The sequence below is a fragment of the Larimichthys crocea genome, chromosome XIII (genome assembly GCF_000972845.2).
Source record: "Larimichthys crocea isolate SSNF chromosome XIII, L_crocea_2.0, whole genome shotgun sequence".
Taxonomy (NCBI): domain Eukaryota; kingdom Metazoa; phylum Chordata; class Actinopteri; family Sciaenidae; genus Larimichthys; species Larimichthys crocea.
Genome location: NC_040023.1, coordinates 24,552,837 through 24,579,277, shown reverse-complemented (window position 1 = coordinate 24,579,277; position 26,441 = coordinate 24,552,837). Strand labels below are relative to the sequence as shown.

The window sequence follows — 26,441 nt, the reverse complement described above, 5'->3', positions numbered from 1 at the left end:
ATACATACTAGCAACCACTACTACTACAACCATGGCATCTGCAAGCAGCTCTGCACAGGCCGCCTTCGGGCTGGGTCGGAGGAAGAAGAACCCCGGCGTCCTGGATCAAATTGGAAAGTTCTTTGGAGGGGACAAGAAGAGGAAGAGCAAGGTGAGGAAGCAGGGAGAGTCGAGACGAGAAACTCGAACCCTTCTCATGTATTTCAGTTCATTCTGCTGATTCACACCCAGAGCCTACTTCTGATTCTTTCACAGATCTTGTAAGAATTTGTTGCAACATATTTGTCATATAGATTTGTGCTGGTTTTACTGTTGTTTTTTTTGGTGAACCAAAGTCTGACATTGTCCTATGATTTTCCTTAAGTGGCTAATAGGTTACAAATCATCATTGGATAATGATTTGGGTGGGGTTTGTTTTATTTTAAATGTCTTATTACAAAGAGGCTGTGATTTTAAATCATTTCTGTTTTTCTTTTATTTGAATGGTACTGACATAAGTAGCATTTTTTCCTCATCGGTTACGTTTAATATGTCTGTTGTAGATGTGATTTGGTGGACTTGTTCATCTGCTGTCATTTGTCAGACTGGAGTTAAGAATAGCTGTGTTTCAGTTCAGGTACTTCCCTAAATGATGAGGTGACATATGAGACGGGGGAAAATCCAGCTAATTCAGACAGAATACTAGTACAGGATTTTTGGATTTCGTAGAGGCATTAGGTACTCCGCAGAGAGTTGATGCGGCTGCTTGTAGAAAGTCTCTTTGATTTCTCTCGGGTAAAAGTAAAAAAGTAAAACTTCTTTGATAAGTCATCCACAGGGTGGTCCTTCACTACTGTTTGCACGGTACAGCAGTTTGCTAAGTCACTTTGAAAGTTAATGATCACATTATGCTATAATGATCAAAGAGATATAAGATGTATATTAACGTATATTGACATATATTAGAGTAGGGGCATATTATCACTCCCTGTTTGGGAATATATACAAGTGTCTGCATTCTGTAAAGTCGCTTGCAGACAAGTGATTATGAGGCATTATAGCCTGCTTTTAATGACTCTAGTGTTGTCAAGATACCATCATTTTAACCCTTTCGGAAGCATAAAAATCTTTCTGATCAGGACAGAAGAACACAAAGATCAATTTGTACTCGTGGCACCAGTTTGTCCATTAGATTCGACAAACTGGGATCCATGTCCGGACCGCAGTTCTGCTGTTTCCAGCCCTTCTCGGTCCACAGGCCATGCTCTCAGTGATGCCCTCTTGAGGTGGTGATAAATGTTGGTGAATATCAGCTTCTGCACCTTATGTGCTAAAAATATTGAGCTGACAGCAGCATTGGTTCGTGCGTTGAATTCTTGGTTATCCTGACAACACTACTGGAACAAGCTAAATCCCAAAGCCTCTTGCAAGTGCTCATTTTAACTGCTCTCCTAAACACTGGACATTACTGATATTGGTGTAAAAGGAGAGCTGTAATAGTGCAGCAAATTAAATCCTGTGGACAAAATAAAATCCACTTTGAGTATAAGCTTTTTTATCCTGGCTAACCCTGCAGAGCGCCAGTCAAAGTGCTAAGGCAAGGTAATTGCAAAGAAATCACTCAACAGCATGAACATATGCATTTTCCCCCGCGCCTTACGTCAACTATAAAAAGGTGTTCAGGATAAAAATGATTTTCTATATATTTATATATATATATATGCTTCAAATCTTTGCTCTCACCTGTTCTGCTGATCAGATATTGTTTTGCTTTTATAAAATGTTGAAACGTTCAGGGAAACCGTCAGAACAAATTGTGAAGCGTTCATTCAACATCCAGTTTCCTGCAGTATTGGTTTCCAATACATCTTTCTTTATGCCGTAAAACTGTACATTGCTCTCCGTATTGATGACAGGTTTACTAAAAAACAAAGTTGTAGAAATATATATTTATGTATTCACCAAGGGATTGCCTTCGAATGATGAGCGGTCACATCTCTAGTACGTGACACGAGCGACAGGTTTGCCCCACCTCCGTTGCCTCTAGCAAAAAAAAAAAAATAACTCAACCTGCACTAACTTTCTGCTGCAAACACTTCTTTTTCCAGCAAGAATTCATCATGAAGACAGATATTTTTTAGCTTCATTTCTAATCTACTCTCGTGTCTATGTGCGCAGATTCTTCACAGACGTTCTTAAGGCACACTTTAACTTCTAGGCTGCAGTATTAGTGGGGAAATGCATGCTTATTTGAGTAATGCTGAATTGGTTTCTGATATATTTGGCAGGTGTGGAGCCTTTTACACACTGATCCCTTTTTGCTTTTAACGTCCTTTGTCTGTATAGTTGTCATTCCTAGCCCGAGTCTGGGCTTTATTAACTGTAGAGTACGCAAAAAGGCGCTTTTTGTGAGATGACGCCAAAAAAACCTCTAGTCTCAGGACATGAAACGTGCAGGAAATGAAGTTTTTAGTCATTTCACATGACAGGCATAATGATGTTAATGTTAATTGGAGGGAAAATTTAATTAGCTATTCAAGCTGAAATGAGTATTCATACAGAACAGATGTTTAACTCTTAATTTGCATATTAATTTCTCGAATGGCAGACAGAATCGGTCTTACAATGCAACGCGGGAGTGATCGCTGTATGTGAATCCGGCTTCAGCAGAACAGCTCACAATCCAAGCCAAAACTCGTGCGATACTGTACTCTCAACCCCAGTGTCTTGGATGAAGAGGGGGGTGTCAGCGGCCCCCCTCTCACATCAGTTTGCTCACCTCAGGTTCACGCGTCTTTGACCCAGTCGGAGAGTTTGTTTGAAGCAGCAGCGGATCGCTGCCGATCCCTGATTTGTACCGCCTTCAACTTTGCAGTGGATAAGCGTTTGTATCTGTTGTGAAGTGTTGTGACCGTTGACCTGTTTCTAACCTGATCCTGTTCTAAGCTTTTTTTGAATTATTGCTTGATTAAAACTCTTTAACAACACCCTCAGCACTCTGTTTTGTTTCTATTCATGTTTGCCTCGATGTCTTCTCCCCCTTTTGGTTGTTGTTGTGTTGTAAAAATGTGATGGAATTGTTTTAACTGCTCTGCTAACAACTGGTAATAGCCAGACACTGTGATTTATGATTACTCCAAAGCTGAAACAACGAAAAAACCCAACCCATTGTATCCAATTTTACTTTCAGTGTACGGTAGAGGTTTGTCTCCACTCTCAGCCTTTGCGATTACAGACTTTGAGACACAGGGATATCTTTCCAGTGTTCAATCAATTCCACAAACATCCTGCAAATCAGTTATCAGAGAAGCTTTAATGGAAAGCAGAGCTGCTGTTTATCTTCGCTCTGATAGGAGTAATGGATGACCAGTTTGATGTGTTGTGTGTTAGTCTAAAGATGAAATGGCAAGAAGAGAGAATAAAAGCATTCATTCGTTCACACAGTTTGTCGACTACAAGGCCAGAGCTTTGTGATCACCACGGGCTGATTGTTCTTGTTGCCTGCAGACATAAAATGAAATTTATTCATGTAGAGTCAGATTGGGGAGAGACGTGTTTCTACATTTCTACTTTCAGTCATTTAGAGCCCGTCTAAAGACTTTTATGTAGACTTTCATGGAGATTACTTCTCCAACAAAAGGAAGGGGTTAAGTTCAGAAATTCAGTCAGTGCAAACTCATTTCAATTTCAATTTCCATTTAAGATTCAAAAAACGTCATCCTTTGGTTAGAAAAAGAAACAAGTAGACTGTCTGGCACAGGAAATTACTGAACAACAAAAACAAACACTGCTTAGAATTTTGGACAGACGAGCATTTTAAATAAATGTAAATGCACACTTCAAAGGACTGAAGCTGCATAATTAACAGAAGGCCTCATTTTATCAGTCACACATGAAAGAAGGCAGTGCAAACTGAGTTCAAGAAGTTAACAGTTGCTCAAGCATTTCATTTTCAGTATTGGGTTATGTGCTACCTAGGAAATGCATTTAAAACGTAATAAAACTTAAAGAGGGACTGTCCAAAAATGATTTGGGCAGGAGGGTGGCTGAACATTATGTTTCATTTTGGCCCACTACAGTATTATCATATGTACTCAGACCTTTCTGTTGAATAAGACAAATAGAAACCATCCATCCCTGCATTTTCCATGGCCACTTATCCTCATCAGGGGGGCTAGAGCCAATCCGAGCTGACGCTGGGTGAGCAGGGCTGACGCATGCACAAACATTATTTATCTGAAAACAGACCAGCCTCGCCATGATATTTCAAAGATTGTTGAACTTCAATTTAAATCATCATTTGTTAGACAATAGAAGTGGAATTAGCACTTGTTATAATAATGGGAAACCTAAAAAGATGACAACCCTCCCCCCTTAGGCCAAAATCATTTACATGCCATCCTTGAGAAAATTCTTTCTTCATCAGTTCTATCTAATAGCACAGATAATTGCTTAATTATCCTCCTTTTGATCTGATCTGATCTTTATTTGATCTTGTGAGGACCTGATTGACTTCCGATGGGAACATCAAACTGCGTCTGCCATGTTTGTGTATCTCCGCTGCCAGACAAACTGCTCTCTTTGTCAGCCAGGTCGATTGGCCTTGCTCTCCCTCTGCTCATGAATCTTAAAGAGCAACTACGAAAAAGAAAAAGATTATTACTTCTTTCTTCAGTTTGAGCAAAGATGCACAGTGTGACACTGAGGGAGCAGATAGGCTAATTAAATATGTGAAAGGCTCTTCTCCAACCATTCAGTGCTGCAGGCTAGATACCAAGTAAATCAGCTTCGGGTTTCTCAATGAAAATGGTCAATGTTAAATGCAGTGAGTGTCACTTCCTTTACACCAAACATGTCACGGGCTGAAGAAATTTCACGTTGATCCATGAAAAAAAATGATGGAGATAAAGATTCTCACCTATGAATCTTAAAGTCTCCTTTGCACAGCATTAATTATTAAGCGTCCTCAGTAATGATGCAGGTTCCTGGTCAGGTTGTGACCTCCAAGCTCATTGACACATTATGATAAGTGATTAGTCTATGTCCTGAATCCTGATTTATTACTTACATCATATCCCCAAGTGCATATTATATGTGTATGTGAAGTATCATGTAAATTATCTATAACATATGAGAGCTCTTAATCACTCTCTTGCCGAGAGTTAGACCAGAGGAAGGATACCACACTCATAGCTAGTATGTTAAATATATTCTGTCAATACCATTTTCATCCAGACTGAAATGTTTCAATAACAATTAGATGGCATGAAATTTATTAAATCCATGTTCCCCAAAGTGTAATCACTTTAGTGATCCATTAACTTGTTCAGTTCTTTGGTTTATGATCAGATACCTGCAACACTAATGACATCTCCACCAGCTCCTATTTTGTGCTAATCTGGTAAACATTGTAGGCTACTGCTCCTTATACTGTACATTAGCATCACTATTGAAAGTATGATGTAAAATAAGAACTGGAAAGTTGCATGGGCAGCAGTGACTGTACCTTGACTAGGAAGACATCAAAAATAGCACAAACTACAAAAAAATAAATAAAACTCTATCAACCAGGAATCCAAATGAAAGCTGTCATATTACTTATATAAACTGTTTGTATAATCTACGTGAACTGCATACGAATTATGGGTGTCACGGGTGAAAGTGAAAATCTCTCTGTACCTCCCTCTCCATACACACACACACCTGAACCCCCTTCTCCTCAGACATCAAATGATTTTTCAAAGACAAGACTGAAATGAGAGTTTGAGAAGAAGTTTATTTCAGTAAGACTCGGCAGACTGCCACATTGTCACTGGTCGCCATCATCATTAACAGTATGGAAACCACGTTTGCATTTTTTTGTCCTTTAAATATGTGCAGGCCTCATATTTACTTGACATTTGGATGCAACTGAAGTTGTTTGATGCTATCTTGCACTGTTTTTTAATTTAAAAATAAATGAAGACAAAAAAAAAGTGTTCTGAAGCCACGAGGAGAGACTCACATCAAAGGGGCATCTGGCTGAAATTGAGACTGTACCAACAGAATTCATACACCATTATTTGATCTCCTATTTCCTCTCCCCATCTCTTCCCTTTTTCCTCTCCTATTCATACAAACAAAAGCACGATAGCAGTCACAGGGGCTGCTCTATTTCCTCCCTCTAACTTTCATTTCTAGCTTATTTGCATCATGACAGAAATAGATACACAAAAAGACACGCGGGGACACACAGTTATGTAAGAGGACATCATTAAGGGGTCACTCTTGAAGCTCTGGGGCAACTACAGAGCTGGAATACACAGCATGCTGACATCAACAACAGAAAGGCTGGATCTACTCCTATTCGAGTTGGAATAGTAATTCTTATACCCACTGTAAAGCTTTTTTTCCAAAATGGAAACAAAATTCCCTTTATATAAGCCGTGATTGTCCGATATGCATTGGTGCTCTTAGTGGGTACCTTTCTTTCTTTCTTTCTTTCTTTCTTTCTTTCTTGCCCTTTGTGTTTCCTACACTGTATCAACATAATCGTTGGTTGAGTCAAGGTGATGCATGATCTGACAACGCATGTCTGTCCTATTGTGTAAATGCCTTAAGGTTCTTTGATGTGAGATAATGGACGTGAATCATCAACAGCGAACACACACACACACACACACACACACACACACACACACACACATTTTGCTCTTACATTAATGGAGTCAGGATAAATGAGGTAACATTAATGAAAAAAGACTGAACATACCGAGTGGGTGGAAATGAGTTTGTCCTCCTGTGGGCTGCAGGTTGTTGATGGCATTCAGTATTAAAAGAATCATAGTTTTCACCTTTAATATGTCTGTGCTGCTTGCACAAGTTAATAGAGTTTTTTTTATTTTTATAATGCAGCAGTGTTTTTTTTCACTCGGGGCCTAAAAGTCAGATCATATCGACCTTAATAAGCACGCTTCGTGAAGTCTGACTTGGAAGAACTTTGTACTTTGGGATGATAATTCATCTTCTTTGTTGAGATCAAGACACTGACAAGAAAATAGTGACATCTTCAACCTGCTCATTTGTTCCATTTTAATTTGCTTTTAATGGTTCTTGGCCAGAGGTTTTCTGCACAGTTTGGGATTAGGGTTAACGAGCTGGGGGTCGTCTGTGACGTGCGCCCGCTGTTAAAGCTGCTGACTGAATGAAAATGGAAGGAAATTAACTGGCGAGGAAGAGTTAGCAAATCATGAAAATATATTTATTTCCAGGGTTTCTGCAATTCAGCAGCCACTTGTGACTGTATGGTTCAAGTTTTTAAGAGTAAAGTAGCTCCTTCCTTATTATAGCAGAGGAATGAGCTTATATAAAGACCAAACATTTAGTGGAAACTGCCAATTTTCAGTGAGAAAAAACGTTTCTGAGTGGGACTTTGCTGTAGATTCCAAGTGCTTTACAAACACGATTAGCCCACTTAACACTCACAGCTCACGCCCTAAAGCATCCTTACGTATATCACACAGTACACGTGTCCTTTTTATATAAAAATTCAATGTAAAAGATTTGCATGTTGCAGCATTATGCGATGAAGATATAGAAACACCATCTGTGCCAACCGTATCCACTGTGTTGACAATTAGTCAGTTATATAACCTACAGATTCATTCATAATTAAATCGAAAATGATTGTTACTCATACTTACGGTAAGTAATCACGTTTATGCTTATGCAATGAGTTGCCACTGTTTGCCTTCAGCAAACATCTTTGGTTAAAAATCATTTTGTAATTTCTGATGTTTTTGCTCCCATCATTCAAAAAGGTAAGTAGGAGAGCCTTCTGGTAGCTTACTCAAATTTGTGTTTTAAGTCTTAAGTCTTAAGCCTTAAGCCTTTCCTTTTCTTTTCTTTCCTTTCCTTTCCTTTCCTTTCCTTTCCTTTCCTTTCCTTTCCTTTCCTTTCCTTTCCTCCCTCACAGGGATCTTTCCGAGGTGCTCTCTCTCCAGGCCCTCAGAAAGCCTCTGCGACTTCCCCACGTAAGCGTGGAGCAGAAAACGCTGTGGTCCATTTCTTCCGCACGATCGTGAGTAATAGAAATGACACACCACACCTCTGAAACACTCACGGTATCTAGGAAAGGGAGTCTGCATCAGCAGCGTTGTCTCTCCCCATTTCTTCCATGTCTGTCTCTTTGCTCTCTTGCTTGCCCTTGTCTCTCGTTAACTCGTGTTAACTCTTTGCTTTCTGTGATTAACTCCTCTTCAGGTGTCCCCTGCCCCTCCCAAGTCTAGGGTGAGTGTTTTATAGTGATACTTTTTTAAAAAAAAACAATATAAACAGAAACAGAAAGACAGTCACCGGTAGTGTAATCTGAATTTCAAATTTCTGTGTGCTGTCTGTGTTTGGCTTTGTTGCTGCAGAATGTCATTAAATCTGTGCTCTTTCCAATGTGAGCATCTGCCTCGCTCCTCTCTCCTTCCCCCCCTCACCTGCTCCCTCTTCCCTTTCTTCTTCATCTGCTCCTGCCCCCCTGTGACCCTGTGATTTTCCCCCTTGGACGGACCCTCCTCTCCTTCCCATCCTGCCTTTTGCGCTGAGTAAGACACATATTTCTATTTGTCCCCGCTCCCTTTACGTCTTGTCCTTTGTCTCTTTGTTTCTCTACACATCCAGTGGAGAGGACTAGCAGCCAAGATAGGCCTGGTAGGTTGTTTAAAGAAAACTGCTAAAGGTCATAATCACAATCATACCCAATTAAACCGAGGGGGAAAGTGAGGCCATCGTCTAAAAAAAACCTTTGCGAGTGACGCCTGTGGCTCTATTTCCATTTAGTCTCCATCAACCACTTTATCCTCTGTAATCTGTCCACACATCAGTGATAATGCCCTCATTGCCTTCCGACTTAAGTCCATTTCCAAATACATCATTCTAATTGTGTAGCTTTGCAGCCTGACAAATCCATATCATGTGCATATATTGTGGTCATTACCTTTGTTTCATTTCAAACGTTCCTCTGCGGGCGGCTGTAGCGAGGCTGCCTTCTGCTTCATTTGGCGACATTATCAGCACTTCATTTAAGTCTCCCTCATGCATGCATGCAGTGTGTGTGTGTGTGTGTGTGTGTGTGTGCGTGTGCGTGTGTGTACTTGGTCTGAACCCAGAAGTAGCAGAGGGGTTGTTGTGGATAAAAGGCAAAATGATTTAAGGGACTCTCTGAAAATTATTTGGCCTGGACAGCGGATGAAAAAAGGGAGAGAATAATTTTAGTTTTGGCTGAGACAAAGACAAAATGAATGCTGCTGGGAAGGGCCTTGGTATTTTTATAAAGTGAAACATAAGGACCAGCCCTCACCACCTCTCCAGTTAAGTCCCTAATTGTTTTCCTGAAGGAATAAACCTTAAAACCACTTCATACATTTTCCTGCCTACTTGCTCAAACATCAGCATCTCTCTGTTTTTCCACTTGAAACGATGAAGTCTTAGAACCATAAGAGCCTTTTCATCTAAGTGTCAAGTGGCAATGTTTTGAAATGTTTCCAAATTAAAATCCATTTGGTTCATTGCATCCACCGCGAGGCAGCTTATCGAATGTCATTAAGACACAACAGACAACAGACTCTCCACAAACTGATTAGCATTTGTGTTTTTTTTAGTGTTTTTTTTTTGTTTTTTTTTGATAACTTTCATATTGTTAAAAGTGAGACTTGTGAAATTCGCCTGATTTTATTTTAAAGAAGAATTTCCGAAAAAATATGCAAGCGGAAAACTTTTCTGTTTCATTTCAAACTGTTTCGTAGCTTTTCTAACTCATGAATAATTCACATTAAACACTTGGATGAAAAGCTTGCCAGAGGTGGAACAAAATGATAGAATAGGGCGAAGCTGGATTAAACCATGATCAATACATAGTTTTCAGCAATATATGTTTTGTTTCGTTTTTTAAACACTCTCTTCGATCTTTTCCCACAAACCCAGGAGGTGGAGGTCTTATTATTATATTCTCTTCCCTTCTTACTCTTTGAAATATTCATCCCTCCCCCCTCCACTGAATTGAAAATGAATCTGAGGCTCTCTGTAGAAAGGTCAGCCACTTCTTAATCCCCCGACAAATATCTCCAAGACTCTTTTAACACACTTTTCTCCCACTTCCAGGGTGACCAGAAGTCACAGTCAGCTAAAGCCAAGAAGGCCAGTGGGGACGGCAAAGGCTCCCTGACTAGGATCTTCAAAATGGTAAAAAAAACACACACACACACACTTAATGAGTTATTTCCCAGTGGCTTCTCTACACTTTCTCTTCCCTGGAAGTGAATTGAGATAGAAAATGCAATACATCCATAATCACTTTCTTGCCCCTGTTTCTTTTCCTGCCTCAGTGATGATATCAGCGGCAGAGTGAGTAACTGATGCGTGATGGAGGGATACTTGAGTTTAACTCACTCCGCGTTTGTTTTTTATGCTTCAAGACATCCTAATCTCATTACTACTGCAGCAGCAGCAGAATAATAAGAGGCTTTTAGGGACAAGATTGATCGTCATGGATACTACAAGCTCTGTATCCATGCTGGAAATGGTAGATACAGTTTTTACAGCGACAGAGTGGTTTGCTTATGCAAAACAATATAACATTAATATGCAATATCATCAATCACATGCCAAACCTAACTGACTCATTCAGGTCCTAAGGAGGACCCACTGTGCAAAATGTTTAAAAAAGTGAAAAAATATCAATTTAAAGACACAGTACACAGTAAAGTAAAAACAAACTCTGTCTTTAACTTACTAACTGAAAAAGCATTTTACAAACATCAATATGTTTCTGGTAAATATAAATATAATATAAAGTACAGCTGCTATTAACCTAATCTGAAAAAGTCCACTACAGCTGACGTATATATACCTGCATTATTAGTGGTTTTCATTCATATCTAATTAAGAGGTATTGTTATAAATGCAATTTTGTGATTGTACACAGTGCAGACATGAGTGATGTGAAAGCTATCACTCCTAGTGACAGATTCATGCAGAATTATCAGCCAACACAGCAGTTCTCCTCAGCTCTGCGGCACGTTTTCATCCTAAATAAAACACTTAGCTCTCACCTACCGTTTGGTAGCTACATGTTAAAATCAGATGCGCAGGGGCGGTCGGTAGCGTAGTGGGTTGTGCGGCCGCCCCGTGTGTAGAGGCTTCAGTCCTCGCTGCAGCTGGCCCCGGTTTGAATCCCGGACGGCCATTTACTGCATGTCATTTACTGCCCCCTGCTTCCTGTCTATCTTCAGCTGTACTATCAATAAATGCATAAAAAGGCCAAAAAAAATCATCTTTAAATTTTAATTTTTTTTAAATCAGATGCGCAACTAAAGCTGGCTTCACCTGAGAATAAAGGTAAACTGGTGTAATTATAAGCACAAAGGAAACCTGTGTTAGTGTTGGTGAAAAATTAATTACACAGTAGAATTTCTGCACTCAAGTACCTCTAAGAGGTTGATATCAAACGTGATATGTCGGAAACACTGTGAGCACAGATGGCAGAGACAGTTGACTAAATGACTAAATGAAGTGAACTCCCACACTGGACGTTCAGTCTGATACCGTGCAACACTTGTCCAACTTTTCAGCTCAATCACATTCATTAGACTTCCATATTCACACCTTCTTGGCTTTCCAATTTACAGAGAAGCTTTTTATTAGTTAATTTGTTTTCATTTGTCATGAAAAGGAGTAGCAACTTTAACACTCTGACAGTGTTTTTAATTAGGCAACCTCTCTCACTGTACCATAGAGCTGGTTAGTTTAACAATTACTGCAGGTGGAAAGAAATCCAAATTTCCCTGGGGCTGCATATTCATCTGTAGAGGCTAAATTGTTGTCACTAAGTTGCAAGACGGTAAACAGCTCTGGAGATGACAAACTTATGGGATGCTCGTTTCCCATCTCTCTGATATGGCTAATTAGTGTTCACTCAGTGCCATCGCATTATCATTTCCGTTCCTTCCACACACAAACGGGGCTCGGCAGTCTCAAATTGGAACGAGAATAAAGCCACATTAACTTTTAATTAATGTTTCATACTTAGTTTCTTTTCATTTACTGCTTTCATTTCCAGATTTATTTGCTGTACATTGAGTTGTTCTCTTTCATAACAGATAATGAAATTCATCCGAAATGGCTTAAGAATAGACCAGAACAAAAGCTCATTCATTATCTTCTTGGCCAATCCATAAAGATTTGTCACATATGTATAATCTCCCTGCCATTCAGCGTCCTCAGCTCTTCCTACTTTTCTGATCTGAATGAGAGAATGGGATGAGAAACGTCTCAGAGACAGCTTTGTGATAAGCACAGGATTTGGAATCGGAAACTCTGGGGACAAAAAAACAAATGGAAAATGTAGAGGTTTCGCTTCTGGGAGGATGAAATGCCTGAAAAAACACAGAGGAAAAACACATTTGCAGGATTTGTGAAACAATATGTAATTACCTGTGGTCAGTGGATAGGACACAAGCCAATGTCTTCAGCAAGGATTTTTCTCTTTACCTTAAGGATGAATACAGGAAGAACTGTTTCTTTAGATTAAACAAAAGATGTAAGACCCGCTTGCAAAATACTGGCCTCCCTTATGTATGTAAGCCCACCAAAGAAAGGAATGATGAAAAATAAAAATGCTCATGGTGACTCAAAATTATAAGATTCTGAATTGAAATTCTAAAATTACAAGTTAACATTTTGACTTTTTAATATTGTGAGGCATTTAGGTCACAATTCTGAAAAACAAACAAACAAGTGAAACGAACAAAAATGTTTTACTTAAAATGACTTCATAAGTTTAATTTAGTATTATAGTATGCATGTATAGTATGATCCCTACATAAAATAGTCACAATATTTATTCTGCATTTCATAATTACAAATTACTTTCTAAAACTTTTGACTGATTATCTCAGAATTAGAATTAGACTTAGAAGCCTTAGAGACCTAGTCCATTTTCACTTAATTTTGTCTTACTGTCTCAAAATGTTGACTTATTATGAGTATTTTTTATCGTTCCTGACATTTCATTTATTTATTATTTTTTCTCTTGGCTTCCATAACTATGTATCATTGCAGGCCTGAACATCGCCGAACACACAAACATACTAACCTGCTTATTTCTCTCATTAAAGGACTACTATGGCTCTTCAGTGTTAAGCCCTGGTCTTATCATTCAGTTGGAGAACTTCTTGTAGTTTTTTTCTTCTTCTGTTTCTGACAAGCTGAAGTTATGACATCGTTAATGAGTCATAATGACCATCGTCGATGGTAAAAAGTCAAATTTAGCTGTGAGTAGTTATCGCCTACAATTACCTAGAACTCTGCGTGCTGGTAAGGACTTGAGAGAAATCTGTCTACTGAGGTAAATACTCTTTTCACGCACTGAGTGAAATGACCAGTTGGCCGGACTCATCAACATCAGAGTCATCCTTTAATGTTGAAGCAGCCCTGAATGACTGCAACACTCACATATTCATCACGTCTTGTCTGTTTTCCAGGGAAGCAGGAGTGCTTCTCCAGCCAAACGCTGAGGTCCCTTTCTACAACCCCTTCCAACAGCACGAGGGCAGATGTTCAAGAACACGGGACTGAAGTGGGGAAAAAGAGGAAGAAAAGGAGGAAATCTTGTCACCCCTTAAACTCCCCCCTCACCCTTTGATAATACTCTAATGTACGCTAAATCCCTCATCTCCCTTATTATCACCCCCCCACCCCTTTTGGCTGGTAGATAGCGACACAATCTGTTGCCCCCCCCTCCCTGCATGCTTTGTGCTGAGTCTGTGCAGTCATCATCATTGGTGTGAACTGTTTGCTGAATTTGATCCTGAAGCCGCTCACATGTGCAGCCTGAATGACCCCCCCTGACCCCCTGCCCTGGCTCTCTTTACTTGTGCTTGAGTTTCTCTGGTTGTCTTCGTCGATTTCTCTAACAAAAAAAAATAAATAAACGGGGCGGCTAAACTGAAGCATACCCGGAGCAGTTGAAGGTTTACGGCCGGTGCAAGTCCGACTGACTTGACCGTCATTGCCGCTTGCTGATTGGACGAAAAGACCGGGTCGTTTCTGTTTTAGTAAAAGAGCGGTTTTCTGTCTTGTCAAACTGTCTTTGTCAGTCCCTCGAACCTTTTTCTGTGAGCTCAAACACTTGAGTTTGAGTTCTGTTTTGTGATAGATTTAACTGTTTTGACATTTTTATGAGAGCCATTTTAGTCACAGTGTGTTTTCATTCAACCCTTTGTGTCTTAGCTGTACTTAAGTGTCCTGTCGTGAATGTCATGTTGATCTATGTTTGTCGTTAGGGCCTAAAGGCTGGCTGTGGATTTTGTGGTAAAAAATGTAATTTCTAAACCTTCTAAATCAATTTTAAGCAACAGTCACTGGAAAGAAACAGATACATTAGTCTTTCCTAATGTATCATTTCTTTTTCAGTCCATGAGATAATGACATACACTAACGTTCCTCTAAATTCTTTCGTAGCGCACTGTTTTCCACCATTAAAAACTGCCAGACTCTGAATCTGAATCCGAAGCGTGATGCTGGTGCTGCAGCATGATGCCAGATCCAGACCTCTCTTCTTTGCTTTACTGTAGTCTAGGTCTCTTCTTTCTTTGTCTCTCTCCGTTTCTATCTTCTGCGCAGCAGCACACATACTGTAAATTCGCAAAAAAACTGTCTCTTTCTTCCATCCTGACTACCAAAAAACGATGTGCCGTGTTTTTTTCCCCCCGTCTCGTGGATCATTTAAAAACACAAACACAATTTCAAAAAGGTGCTCTGTAACTAACTTGAAGTTTTCTGAAATACATATATATATATATTAAAAAAAAGGTCAGCACAGCCACTCGTGCTGTTCAAAAACATCCATTTTCCAAAAGTGTTTAAAAAAAAGAAGAAGAAAAAAGCAGGCATGTGTGACATGTAAGCGTTCATCTTTCCCACTGTTTGTGTGTGCTTGAGCCTTGTGAGTGCTGTGTGGTGTGTGTTTTTTTTTCTGAATGGATCCTGTGGATGAATGTAAAGATCCTCTTCATTATTGTATGTGTAATAAAACATGACCAGCCACTTAACTGAGAATAAAAAAAATAAAAATCATAAAACCACCTCTACTCTCTGCGTCCTGAAGTGTGTGTTTTGTCTAGTGAGGCGTAACGGACAGCGAATGACTCATCGTGACAAAAAGAGGAGAGAGAAAAAAACTGTGAGGGAATGAATGAGGGTTGAAATGATGTTATCGGGTCAGGTCACAGCATCGCAGCAGGCAAAGGCACGACACAGTTTTGTTCATTACGCCAGAATTCATGACTCATTAGGTGATCATTAGTATTCAAGCCAAGGTACTCATCGCTGGACCAGATAGTGCGGCATTCAGGCTGAAGTGTAATCACACAGAGAATATGCGTTTTCATGGAACGTTTTCATGGAACGATAAGAGTGCTCTGAAAATATAAACGAAACACACAATGGAAATGACCTAATGTTTCATTACAAAACATTTTTCCTTCCCTTTTTGCATGTTTTCCGCACATAACATTTGTTTGTGTTCACTGATGAAACATGAATCAGAGATGAATACAAATGTTAGCCAGCTGTATGAATTCTATTTTGAACCTGGACTATACAGAGGATAGATTTCTTGTATTACCAAATACAAATGACTACTTTACACGTACCTGAATGTGTTGGATAATATATGTGGTGGCAGAATGGAAAATAAGTTGGAAGGGAGAGCAAAAATGAATTTCAGAATGATGGTTTCTCAGTGTGGCCTCTTAGAGCTCCTCTGAGAAATAGTCTGACACTTTAGGAAATCAGTTATTTACTTCCACTTGCTTAGAGTTAGATCAGTTTGAAGCCACTCTCACTTTTTTTTCCATATGAAGCTACACACAAGACGACCAGAGGCAATGTGCCTAGCTTACCTTAAGACTAGACACAGGGAGACAAAACGTGAAATGTAAAAGATTCTAAAGTTAACCTTGTTTGTTTAATCTGTGGGAGGTCTGTTAATCTGTTAGGAGGTATTTAGGCCAAAAAAAGCACAGCGTTTGAAGAAAGAGGCTGTGATGGTGGGCGAGTGTTCCTTTAGTGTGATATGAAATCTGATCATTAGATCATCCAGGAGTTTGAGAAACAGATCTATGAATTTGAAGATTTATCAGAGACAACACAGTGGTTTATAAAACTATGAGACAGATTTCTAAACTTTGGAAAGTTATCAGTAGCTATTGTTTTTTGTGTTTGACCACCACTTTGGAAGAGTTGAATCAACTTTTTTCCATCCATTTTGCATCCCTGCTACATCGCTGGACTGGTTACATTAACATGGAGGCCTAAAGTCGGTCTAAACAAGGCTTATAACTGACATGAAGAGAACCATAGCATGCAGTCCTGTCAATGGGAATTTCTAACTGCAATACCGTGAGGCCACTGGGCAGAACTTAAACAAGGCTGAACATCTTATTAATACATCCATGGTCCTATGCAATTGTTTAATTTCTCTGTACATACTTCATTTTAATTTATTTTAAAGTCTAACTTCTCTGCAAATGTTCAATATTTTAACATTTATAATTTTACATCTATCTATCTATCTATCTATCTATCTATCTATCTATCTATCTCTTCCATTAAGTCCATGAAGGGTATTCAGTTTTTTGTTTTTTTAACATTTAAGGAACAAATAGTAATATAGACACTAAACAATAAAAATATATGCACGTTTAAATTAGTAGAAAAATTACTCTTCTTAATTTATTATGGACAATAGAAAATACAACTGCAAAAAACAAAACAAAAAAAAACACGCTTATCATATCCTCTGTACATTGGCTTTGCTTCATAATGCAACACTATGCTCAAATGACATATTTCCAAGCAAACCATGTCATGGCAGTTCTTCAGAAAATATATGCAATCTAATGATGCTATTTACAGAATAAACAACAGTATGGAAAATGCTTCTGCGAGTGGCTAAACGAGATGATAACAACAGGAAACAATGCTAATAAAAAATTAAAAAAAAAACTTTCCGAGCATCAAACACTCACAGCTGACTGCTGCTGGCCTTCACCAACGTGTTTGGTACACCACTTTTGTGCGTTGGTTTCTAACTAAAACGGACATAAAACAAGCTGCAAATGCGAAATATGTACAGTATAAATACGTAAAAAAATGACATAATTTGCGTAGACCAGTGGAAAAAACTGAAATTGAAGTCATGACAGCAGTTGGTTGTGGCTCTGCGTACGTCCCTGTGAGCAGACCAAGAATGAAAAAACAAGACACTTGTCTAAGGGGGGGGCTTGTTTCGAAGACAGGGTCAGCATGAGAGGGACCTGCATCTCCTGGCTGAATTCTCTGGGATGCCTGTGTTTATTGAGCCAAACCTCTCCGGAGGTCATCATATTGATGACAATCAAACAGTAACAAAACAGATACAAGTCATTAAGCCAATCACAGGGAACCAGACTCCCCTTACTTCACTGTTAATTTGGATAAACAGCAGGGGACTGCTACGAGGGTAAAAGCCCTCGATATATAGTGCAGCAAATCTATAATGTCCAATCCTTTTTCTAACCAGATAACTCTTTTGAGTGAGAGGAAAATGTTTGGCAAAGCTTTGCTGTTTAGTTCTAAAACTCAATCAGTGCTCAGTACACTGTACAGTGCTTTTTGACTCTGGGGCTTGGTGGTTTGAGGTCAGGGGAAGACGTGCCAATCTCCGGATGATTCAGGAACCACTTCCAGGTCTAGTTCAGGTGTTACTTCCACCTGGTTCGCTGGTTCTTCCTGGCTCAGGGTCACTTCTTGGATCTGACCTGAAGGGAGAAAGAAATGAAGAATGAGAAGACGTTCGCGTGACTCACGTGCAGTGAAATGTGACTCCTTGAGATAGGTAACAGCGATTTGCAAAGCCCATGAACATGCATTCAGCACCAGCAGCTCTGATTCTATATTCAATTTGCCAGTGGCTGTCATACAAATGAGACAATCTTCCTCTCCTCAGTCCTGCAGCATTTGTTTTCACATCTCACATTCTTTGTGTGCTCTTCTTAAAACTACAAATCTACTGTACATACGTATATAATGAGACTTGACAGATGTGCAAAAATGCTCATTGTGGGTTTGAAAATGTGAGCCATGTGTCATAGTGCATTCAGCTTAAAATACCTCGAGCACAAAACAACGATAAGTCACTTATCTGCACGAGGAGAGTGATTCAGACTCGCTTATTTCTGCTGCTGCAGGCCACGCACTGCATTGACTTTTACAGTGGGAGCCATTTAATTATGCCCCTCTATTTTTGCTCTCTATATCTGAAACACTTCAAACACATATTCATTAAGTTGTGTGCACCAGTGTGCGGCTGGAATCTTTCAGTATTTTGCACAAACAAAATGACTGACATACAACAACATCTTGAACAGCCACACAAATACAGAATAATAAAAACAAAATATCCAGGATACATTTGAATTTTTTAAACAATTTTAACATTGTGAATATGTCTTTATTCATGTACAGTCGTAGGTAAAATACCGGGAATTGAGATCCTGGCATTTCCCAGGAATTCTTGCCAAACTGTGATTCAGTTTCCCAGGAAATAAAGGTGTGGAATTTCTGGATTATAAGCATGTGCGCATTAGTGTACACAAGAATATCACAGACTGAAAAAACTCTCCCCCTGCAGTGTTTGTTCTGATTCGGTCTCTTGCTAAAATGGCAGTTTACGGTTCAGCTGTGAAGAATATTCTTTAGATTGAATCCACAAACATAAACTATGTAGACAGGTTCAGTTGCTGCTGTTCCTCGAACAAGAGGAGGAGGAAAATTGCTTTCCAAAGTGTCTGTGGAAGATAGATATTCCATCCATGCCAATGCACATAGTAAAAAGTCAGCATTATTATTATTTTTATTGGTTATACGCTCTCGAAGCACTTGGTTGTAAAACTGTAAGAGGATAAAACCAACTTTAAAAGATGACTTGTTGTTGTACTAACAATGTTTACACAAAATAAAGATGACTTGTTGTTGTACTAACAATGTTTACACAAAATATGACAAAATATCACCAAAGTCACTGGAATTGCACATGTGTGAACCTCCTGGTGGAGCTAGAGGACAAATAAAGGAATCACCAAAGTAATTAGGCTGCATCTTCTGGGAACCATGAACGTTTGTGCAAAATGTCAATCCATCTTGTAGATGCTGAGAAAATTCACAGGATAAGTAAAACTGTGCCTTGCTGATGGACGATGGATTAAAGCTTGTAGGATCACCAAAAGCTTCAGGGTGCAACCTCTGGGGACTATGAATGTGAAACTGGCAACCCATCGAATAGTTGTTGAGCTATTTCAGTCCGTCTAAAGACGTAGAGGTGGATGGATTCACAGAATGATGGACTGATCGACTGACATTGCCACCCAAGGAGCCATGCTGATGCCTTTGGTAGTTTGGAACATATCTGATCCTAATCCTTTTTGCAGATGATGTGATTCTGTTGGCTTTATCGGGCTGTGCACTCACTGGGGCAATTTGCAGCCAAGTGAAAAGCGGCTGGGTTGAGAGTCAGCACATTCAAGTCTGAGGCCATGGTTCTCTGCTGGAAAACGGTGGAATGTCCCCTCTGGGTTGGGAGCAAGTTACTGCCCCAAGCAAAAGAGTTTAAGTATCTCAGGGTCTACGAGTGATCAGAAAATGAAATGTGAGATGGGTTGATGTGGCGTACCGGACCATTGTGGATAAGATTATCCAGTCCATCTACGTTCTAACCCTCACTCTCAAGAATGAGACTGCGGATACAAGCATCTGAAATGAGCATCTTCCACCAGGTGGCCGGACTTAGCCTTAGTCGCAGTTAGAGATGGGGTAAGGAGCTTGGACATCTGGGGGGACCTCGGAGTAGAGTGAACCAGGCATCTGATTGGACCCCCCAGACCCAGAACCCGCTGGAAAGACTACATAGTCCATCTAGCCTGGGAACACCTTGGGATCCCCCAGGAGGGGCTGGAATGCATTGCTGGGGAGGAGGACGTCTGAAGCACCCTGTGACCGCTGCCACCGCAACCCGACCCAGATAAGCGAAAGGAAATGGATGGATGGATTCTAAACACTGATCACACATACATGAAAAACCCTGCATTGCAACGTGTGAAGACATTTAATATCATATTGCCAGATACCGTACCTTTACTTCTAACAGTTACAGTTTACATCACCCATTTGATCCCACAGAGACTTCCAACTGTGCATTTCCAGCAAAAATATGTAAATGGAAATCTTTGCATGGGCACATCAGCAAAAAAAAGCCAGACTTCCATAACAAGCACAAGCGGGTGGTTGCCTTTTCAATCCTACTTTAACATGCTGTCACATCAGGGAGCTTTAACTGAGAGGTCTGTTCTCTCCATGTGATATGATCACAGAACCAAACACAGATTTATGTTTGTGTGGACACAGCTGGTTTGTGACCACATCAAAAACTCAATTACTTTTCCAGCTGTTTAAAATTTTGTACATTTATTCCACGTGGAAATGTTTTGATTTCCAGGATTTGCATCACCAAAGAAAACATCGGTTTGATCTAATATTGTAGCCTACTCCCAGCGACACTGCAGAAGCCGCTTTTTAGACATGACCTCTTAAACGATCTACACCTACCCAGCAGGGGGACCTAAGTGGAAGCTTTTGTGGAACTGGTGTCATAAGTTAAATAACTAGAAGAGATCTATCGGCATTGTGCATTCTGCTCTTCGGGGCCTCATCAGTCGTTGCTGCCAAGCTCCAAGGTAGCACAAGGTTAAGAGGGTAGACTAAACGGTAACTAAGGCTCTCAGGAAGAAGTAATGACTTAACATTCAGGACGAGCATCTGCTGGTGTCAAAGAGGAAGCTGCGCCGACAGCTTCAAGAGAACAAAGCCAACGGACCTGTCATCACGGTTTTCTTGCTCTACAATATCACAGCGTCTGTGTGTGTCTGCCTGTGTGTGTGTGTGTGTGTGTGTGTGTGTGTGTGTGTGNTGTGTGTGTGTGTGTGTGTGTGTGTGTGTGTGTGTGTGTGTGTGTGTGTGTGTGTGTGTGCATACACATTAGCGGTGAGAGTGGGGGTGGACTGAGCGGTTTGCTCTTTCTCTACAGAGAGAATGGGAAGGATCATCGAGGGAATTGCAACAGACACAAAACTTGAGAATAAGAGAATAACAGTCCTAGAGCGGAAGACCAACACTGTCTCTCAGCTAACCCTGGGTTATTTTTTAAAACAGAATGTTATATAGGAGATGTGGACTAGACGCAAACACTACAAGGTAGAAAACAGATGATAATTAAAGCCTCATCTCCCCTGATACTCTTGGAAATACTTCTCCTAAAAGATGGTGAGAAAAGCTGACAGAGACAACAGAGATTATTACTGTCTTCCGCTGCCCAGCTGCATGCACAGCTGGCTGAACCCACAACTACTATTGGTCGAGTTTGCGTATGAACTGGCGCGATGCCGGTAATCTGCTCACCGTAGCCGTGGGATCTCTTCATGTGGTGTTTCATGTTGCTCTTCTGGGTGAACCTGATGCTGCACACCTCACACTTGAAGGGCTTCTTTCCAGTGTGTTTGACCATGTGGACCTGCAGAGCGCTCTTCTGGTTGAACGCCTTGTCGCACTGACTGCACTTGAAGGGCCGCTCGCCTGCACGAAAAACACAGACGCAGAGGTTAACTCGTGATTCAGTGTTGTTGTATTTACCTGCATTGGAATGCCACTGTCGGATTAATTGTGATATGCAAGTGTTGTACTTTGGTTTGACTGATAAAACTCCAACAATATGTAACTAAAAGTAAACTATTTGAAAAACAATTATGGGGTTCAAACCAAAGTGAAATGTGAAAAATGTCCATCACAACTTCATCTCAACTTTAAAAGGTCTTCTTTTAAAACCCAAAGATGTGCAATGTACAATGCAGAGAAAAAAATCACACTCTTCAAAAATAATTTCAGTCATTTTAGCTCTATTCTAGAGCTGTCATCATTACTGTTGTCAGTCTGCTGCCCTGAATTGCAGCTTGTTCTGTGATCAGTTTTATTAGTAAGTGTTAGTAAGTTATTCGATATTACATAAGGGTTTAATTTTCTGGAGTTATGGAGTCTCTGAAATCCACAGTGTCAATAATGCCTGTTTAGTCAGTTGCTGAGATCTTAAATACATACTGTATATGTCAGAGTATTCTTGTTTGGCCGTCAAAACAGCAACAGCATCAACTTAGTTATTTGAACACACTTTATTCCCTCAAGGCAGCATATGTAGATATTTTCTATCTAAAAATGACAAGGAGACTTCTGCTACACGGCAAGTCACTTTTCCTTGTCATTCCGTGCGCTGACTTTGAACTATAGACCACACGAGAGAACAAGCAGCTACAAACCTCAAGCAGAACGCAGAGACAGAGACAGAAAAACTGACACAGCGGGTAGGTGAGCTGAATGGTAAGGTCTAATCAGAATCTCCCATAACAGTGTTTAAATGAGCTTATTCAAATGGTAATAGGCCAACAGAACTGGTTCATTATGTACATTGAGGGTTGATAATCATGTCTGAGTGATTAGGATTTCACAGTAGGACGAGGCATTCAAAGCATTGAGCTGCTTATGAGCTGCGTCTGAATTAATGTATGAATCAGTGAATCACACATCGTCTGTGTGGGACCCAGTGTTCATAAGGCGGTTCTTTTTTTTCCCCGCCACCATGTCATTAAGGACCGTATCAGGACTCTTTGTTGATTTAGACACATTAAACTTATTTTTCAAAGCGACCTGAGGAATTAAGCAGCACGGAAGCTTCAGAGAAACTCGGGGCAAACGGCTGTTTGTTGTGAAGCATTCAAAGCTAATTTTTAATTTGCTTTCCCCCCTGAGTCAGTTAAACATTTCTGACCATGTTGATGCAGTAATTCACTGTGGAATTTTTGACATACGGTATGCAGTATGTAGACCGTGTAACGCACAAGTCGAAAGCGTACTGCAGGTCTGACCTACGTTTCCACGGTGTTCGAATGTTTCTCTTCATTTACATAACTTCCCTAACCGTCACACAGACGCATGATATTTCACATTCATGCTGGAAACCAGACTCTGAAATTCAGCTAAATAATTCTTATAAATGAGCTTAATAAAACTTAAGCTTATTACTGGAATGTTATTCCATTAATCTTACTGTCATGCCTGTGGACATTTCAGCCAATCACATGCCTGTCGCCCCTCCCAATTAATCAGTTCACTAGTTTGGATAATTATTGGTATATATTCATATATTATATGCTGTTTATTATTTTAGAATGACTTATTTACTTACCTCACTCCATGGTGTAGTGTAAGATTGTTAGAAATGGTGGGTTTTAATTTGAATCACAATGTTGTGATGTTTGTTTTGACATGCACTGTGCAAACTTGCTCTGTAATCTTCTTACCTGTGTGTGTTCGGTTGTGTCTCTCCAGCTGGCTGCGCTTGGCGAAGGCCTTCACGCAGGAGGAGCAGTTGAAGACTCTGGGTTTCTGGGAGCTGGGTGACGGCCCCGGCTGGTGCACTCGTTCATGTTCCTGTAGACACATCAAAAAATGTCATTTTATTATTTTCAGTCCAGCACACAAAGTCCCTCTACTAGAACATGGCTAGAACAGAGATTATTTTTCCCTTGGAGACCATGATGCATGATCCACAAACCAAAAACTTTTCCTTTCCATTTTTAATGTTTAACACAAAATGGACTTTTCAGAGCAAGAATCACAAATATTAGCCGGAGTTTTGAGACTGATATAGATATTTGAGAATGTCATAATATAGCAGCACATATTTACAGTATCTTTGTACAGAAATGTGAACCAGCCAACATTTCTGATTAGAATCCTTTAAATTTGACTGATTAAAAGGTCCAGTATATGCAGGATTTAGTTGCAGGTTGTAATCAAATGGATAAAGTTTGCCCCCTGCCAGAAAAAAAATCGCAATAAAAAGGCAAAAAGTGCCATCTACAGCCAGGGTTTGTCTGTTCTAGGCTACCGTAGAAACATGGCAGTTCAACACGGCGGACTCCATGGTAGAGGACCTGTTCCTTCTATAGGTATAAAATGCTCATTCTAATACAAAACAGAACAATTCTTATTTTCAGGTGATTATACACTCATGAAAATATATTTCTGTTGATTGTATTTTTGCCTTGTACTGCCAATAGATCCTCCTAAATGTTACACACTGGACCTTTAAAAATTGTGACCAAGACTGAGCAGAACATTTTAGGTTACAAAAGTGGTCTGAGAAAAATCGAGGAGAAGTCGACTGACTTGGCCTTTCTAGAGTAAAATTCATTCATCATCAACTTCTCAAAATTGCAATCTGGCAGAACTCGACAATGCCCCTACTCATTCTTGTACTGCAAACTCTCAAGGGTGTTACAGTGAACACACTGGGCCTTTTTAAATGAGAAAATAATTCAGTAAAAACAATAGCAATAAGGTCATGGTTCACAGTGTTGCATCAGAATTCTGAAAGTTATGACGGGCTGAAAGAGCAGAATACTGATGGCAATGCTGAGCCTGCAGCAATGAGCCTTACAAAGCAGATGGGTATACAGGACAGTGAATGGAAACAACAGCATAATGAGATGATGATAAGGCAAAAGTAGCTATGCTGGAACTGCATCAAGCTTTGGAGGATTTAAGACCGTCTAGAGGCCGTTTGGGGTCATTGTGAAGGCAGTGTTTATTAAAAGGGCCTTGGGTAAGTTTGACAAGCACATCATAGCTTTGATAAAAAAATAAGAAAGAAAGAAAGAAAGAAAGAAAACTCACAGACCAAAACCAAAAATGATGTTTCCATCATGCTCACAGTGGAAAATGTGTCAGAAGACTCGCTTTAAAGCGATTCTTCAACTTTTTGTAAAATATGATTCTTTATGGATGAGAAGATTCATGAGCTTTAGAGGTGCTGGTAGGTGGATTTTGCCCTTGATCTTCTCCTATCATTTTTATTATACAAGTCTCACACCTTACAACTTAACTTATGCACGTCTTACTTTGTGCTTGTGTTGTGGACAAATTAAACAGCCATTTTAAATGACCATGAAATTAGAGATGATGTAATATCCATAAAAAGATATTTGTATGCATACACATGCAGAAGGGACCGAGAGTTGGAAATTAGAAATCTTCTGGTTTCCATTTATAGTCTGAGTAGTATTGACGTCTGAAAAGCCTTTGGCTGAATGCGTCTGTGTGGAGAGCAAACACAACATATTGGATAAAATGCAATCTTGGAACCCAACTTATAAATCTGCCTGATGAGTATCTGGGTTTTTATTATCTGGCAGATATCATGCAGATATCTGTGCATAGAAATTTGCAGAAATTTGCATTTCTCATCGTTTTCAAGACTGCAGAGGAAGTCTTGGTTGGATATCTGTTAGCCGTTTTCCAGATATTCCCTAGCAACACTAGAGGTCCTGAAACATTGGCCTTTGCCCCCAGTGGTTAAACTGGCATCAGGTGATTGGTTCAGAGACTGGAGTTGATAGGATTGATTACAATGGGCCAATACAGCTAATAGCCTTCATTTATCTGGCTATTCTCACCATGTCTACCGATTACAGCCCTCTAGCCAATCTAGCTCTGCCTGTCAGGCAGAAATGCTGACAATTAATTATAAAACTTTGTGTGTGTATATATATATAATTTATTTTTTTCACATTTCCAAATTATAAAGCCATAGTTTTTGGTTGTCTAGCTATAATTAAATTGCAAAATGATTAACCACAGGCCAACAAAGTGAAAAATAACAGCTCTACCAATTTGTCTTTTTCGCCACTGGGTCTTATATCAACATTGAAGTTCTTGCTGCAGACTAATGAGCACAGTGGGGACCTGGATAGAATAGAGCTCAGTCACTCTCATTGACCGACCTAATCTCAGTGTCATATATTTTCATATATTTCGCAAAGTGAGAGCCTATGGTGTGATGGCCTTGTGAGAGAGCTTGTGTAACAAACTCCTTCTCGTCTTTCCTCCTGTTATGAGAGCTCTGGCATTTACATGTTTGAGTCTGTCCACTACTTGAAGTGGATCACCAGAAAGGAGAAGAACACTAGCTCTTAAGTTGGCTACAAAACACCACTCAGTTTAAGTGTTTTGTTGTCGAGGGTGACAGTGTGTGAGAGTCTTTCTGAAATGCCACTTATTATTTTTGCACTTTATTAATGGTATCCTTTTCCTCACTGCCTCCTTCAATCTATCATTTTCCAGCCTGAGGTGGAGGGAGGTAGATGAACAAAAATGAGATTGGTATTGTGAGATTTGATTGATTTAAAAAAAAAAAAACAAAAAAAAACGTGAAGAGATTTATTCATTCATATACAAAGTTCAATTCTTCATCAAACAAGTGTTCAGTAGAAAGGAAACAGTATCTAAATAGA

At 39.8% G+C, this 26,441-nt stretch overlaps 2 protein-coding genes across 6 annotated transcripts in view; one reads left to right on the top strand and one right to left on the bottom strand.

Annotated features, from left to right (window-relative positions):
• The first annotated feature begins 1 nt into the window (after position 1).
• Positions 2-15,095, top strand: LOC104918399 (myelin basic protein). Of its 4 annotated transcripts, XM_019264932.2 has the most exons (7): positions 2-151; positions 7,934-8,038; positions 8,221-8,247; positions 8,629-8,658; positions 10,108-10,188; positions 10,332-10,350; positions 13,488-15,095. In XM_019264932.2, exons 1-6 carry the CDS (start codon positions 32-34, stop codon positions 10,332-10,334), a joined length of 366 nt encoding a protein of 121 aa, XP_019120477.1. In that variant the 5' UTR covers positions 2-31; the 3' UTR covers positions 10,335-10,350; positions 13,488-15,095. The 4 variants fall into 4 exon arrangements, with proteins under 4 accessions (XP_019120477.1, XP_019120476.1, XP_010728443.1 ...); XM_019264931.2 differs by lacking the exon at positions 10,332-10,350; XM_010730141.3 differs by lacking the exons at positions 8,629-8,658; positions 10,332-10,350 and having other exon boundaries at positions 10,117-10,188.
• A 1,594-nt stretch (positions 15,096-16,689) lies between these two features.
• Positions 16,690-26,441, bottom strand: part of znf236 (zinc finger protein 236) — a 52,218-nt gene continuing 42,466 nt past the window's right edge. Inside the window, exons 30-32 of one of the 2 annotated variants that reach the window (XM_019264926.2) lie at positions 23,448-23,577; positions 21,499-21,672; positions 16,690-17,807 (exon numbers count right to left, since the gene is read on the bottom strand). In XM_019264926.2, the coding sequence (XP_019120471.1) occupies positions 17,689-17,807; positions 21,499-21,672; positions 23,448-23,577 (423 nt within the window). In that variant the 3' untranslated portion in view covers positions 16,690-17,688. The remainder of the gene's footprint in view (positions 17,808-21,498; positions 21,673-23,447; positions 23,578-26,441) is intronic. The other variant, XM_019264927.2, reaches the window with a different exon arrangement.

What these genes read in the sequence shown, in the direction of transcription:
- LOC104918399 (XM_019264931.2), top strand. Translation starts at nt 32, where the DNA reads ATGGCATCTGCAAGCAGCTCTGCACAGGCCGCCTTCGGGCTGGGTCGG. An exon ending in CTGCCCCTCCCAAGTCTAGG is followed by an intron (nt 8,248 to 8,628) that starts GTGAGTGTTTTA and finishes CTACACATCCAG; the next exon opens with TGGAGAGGACTAGCAGCCAA. An exon ending in TGACTAGGATCTTCAAAATG is followed by an intron (nt 10,189 to 13,487) that starts GTAAAAAAAACA and finishes TCTGTTTTCCAG; the next exon opens with GGAAGCAGGAGTGCTTCTCC.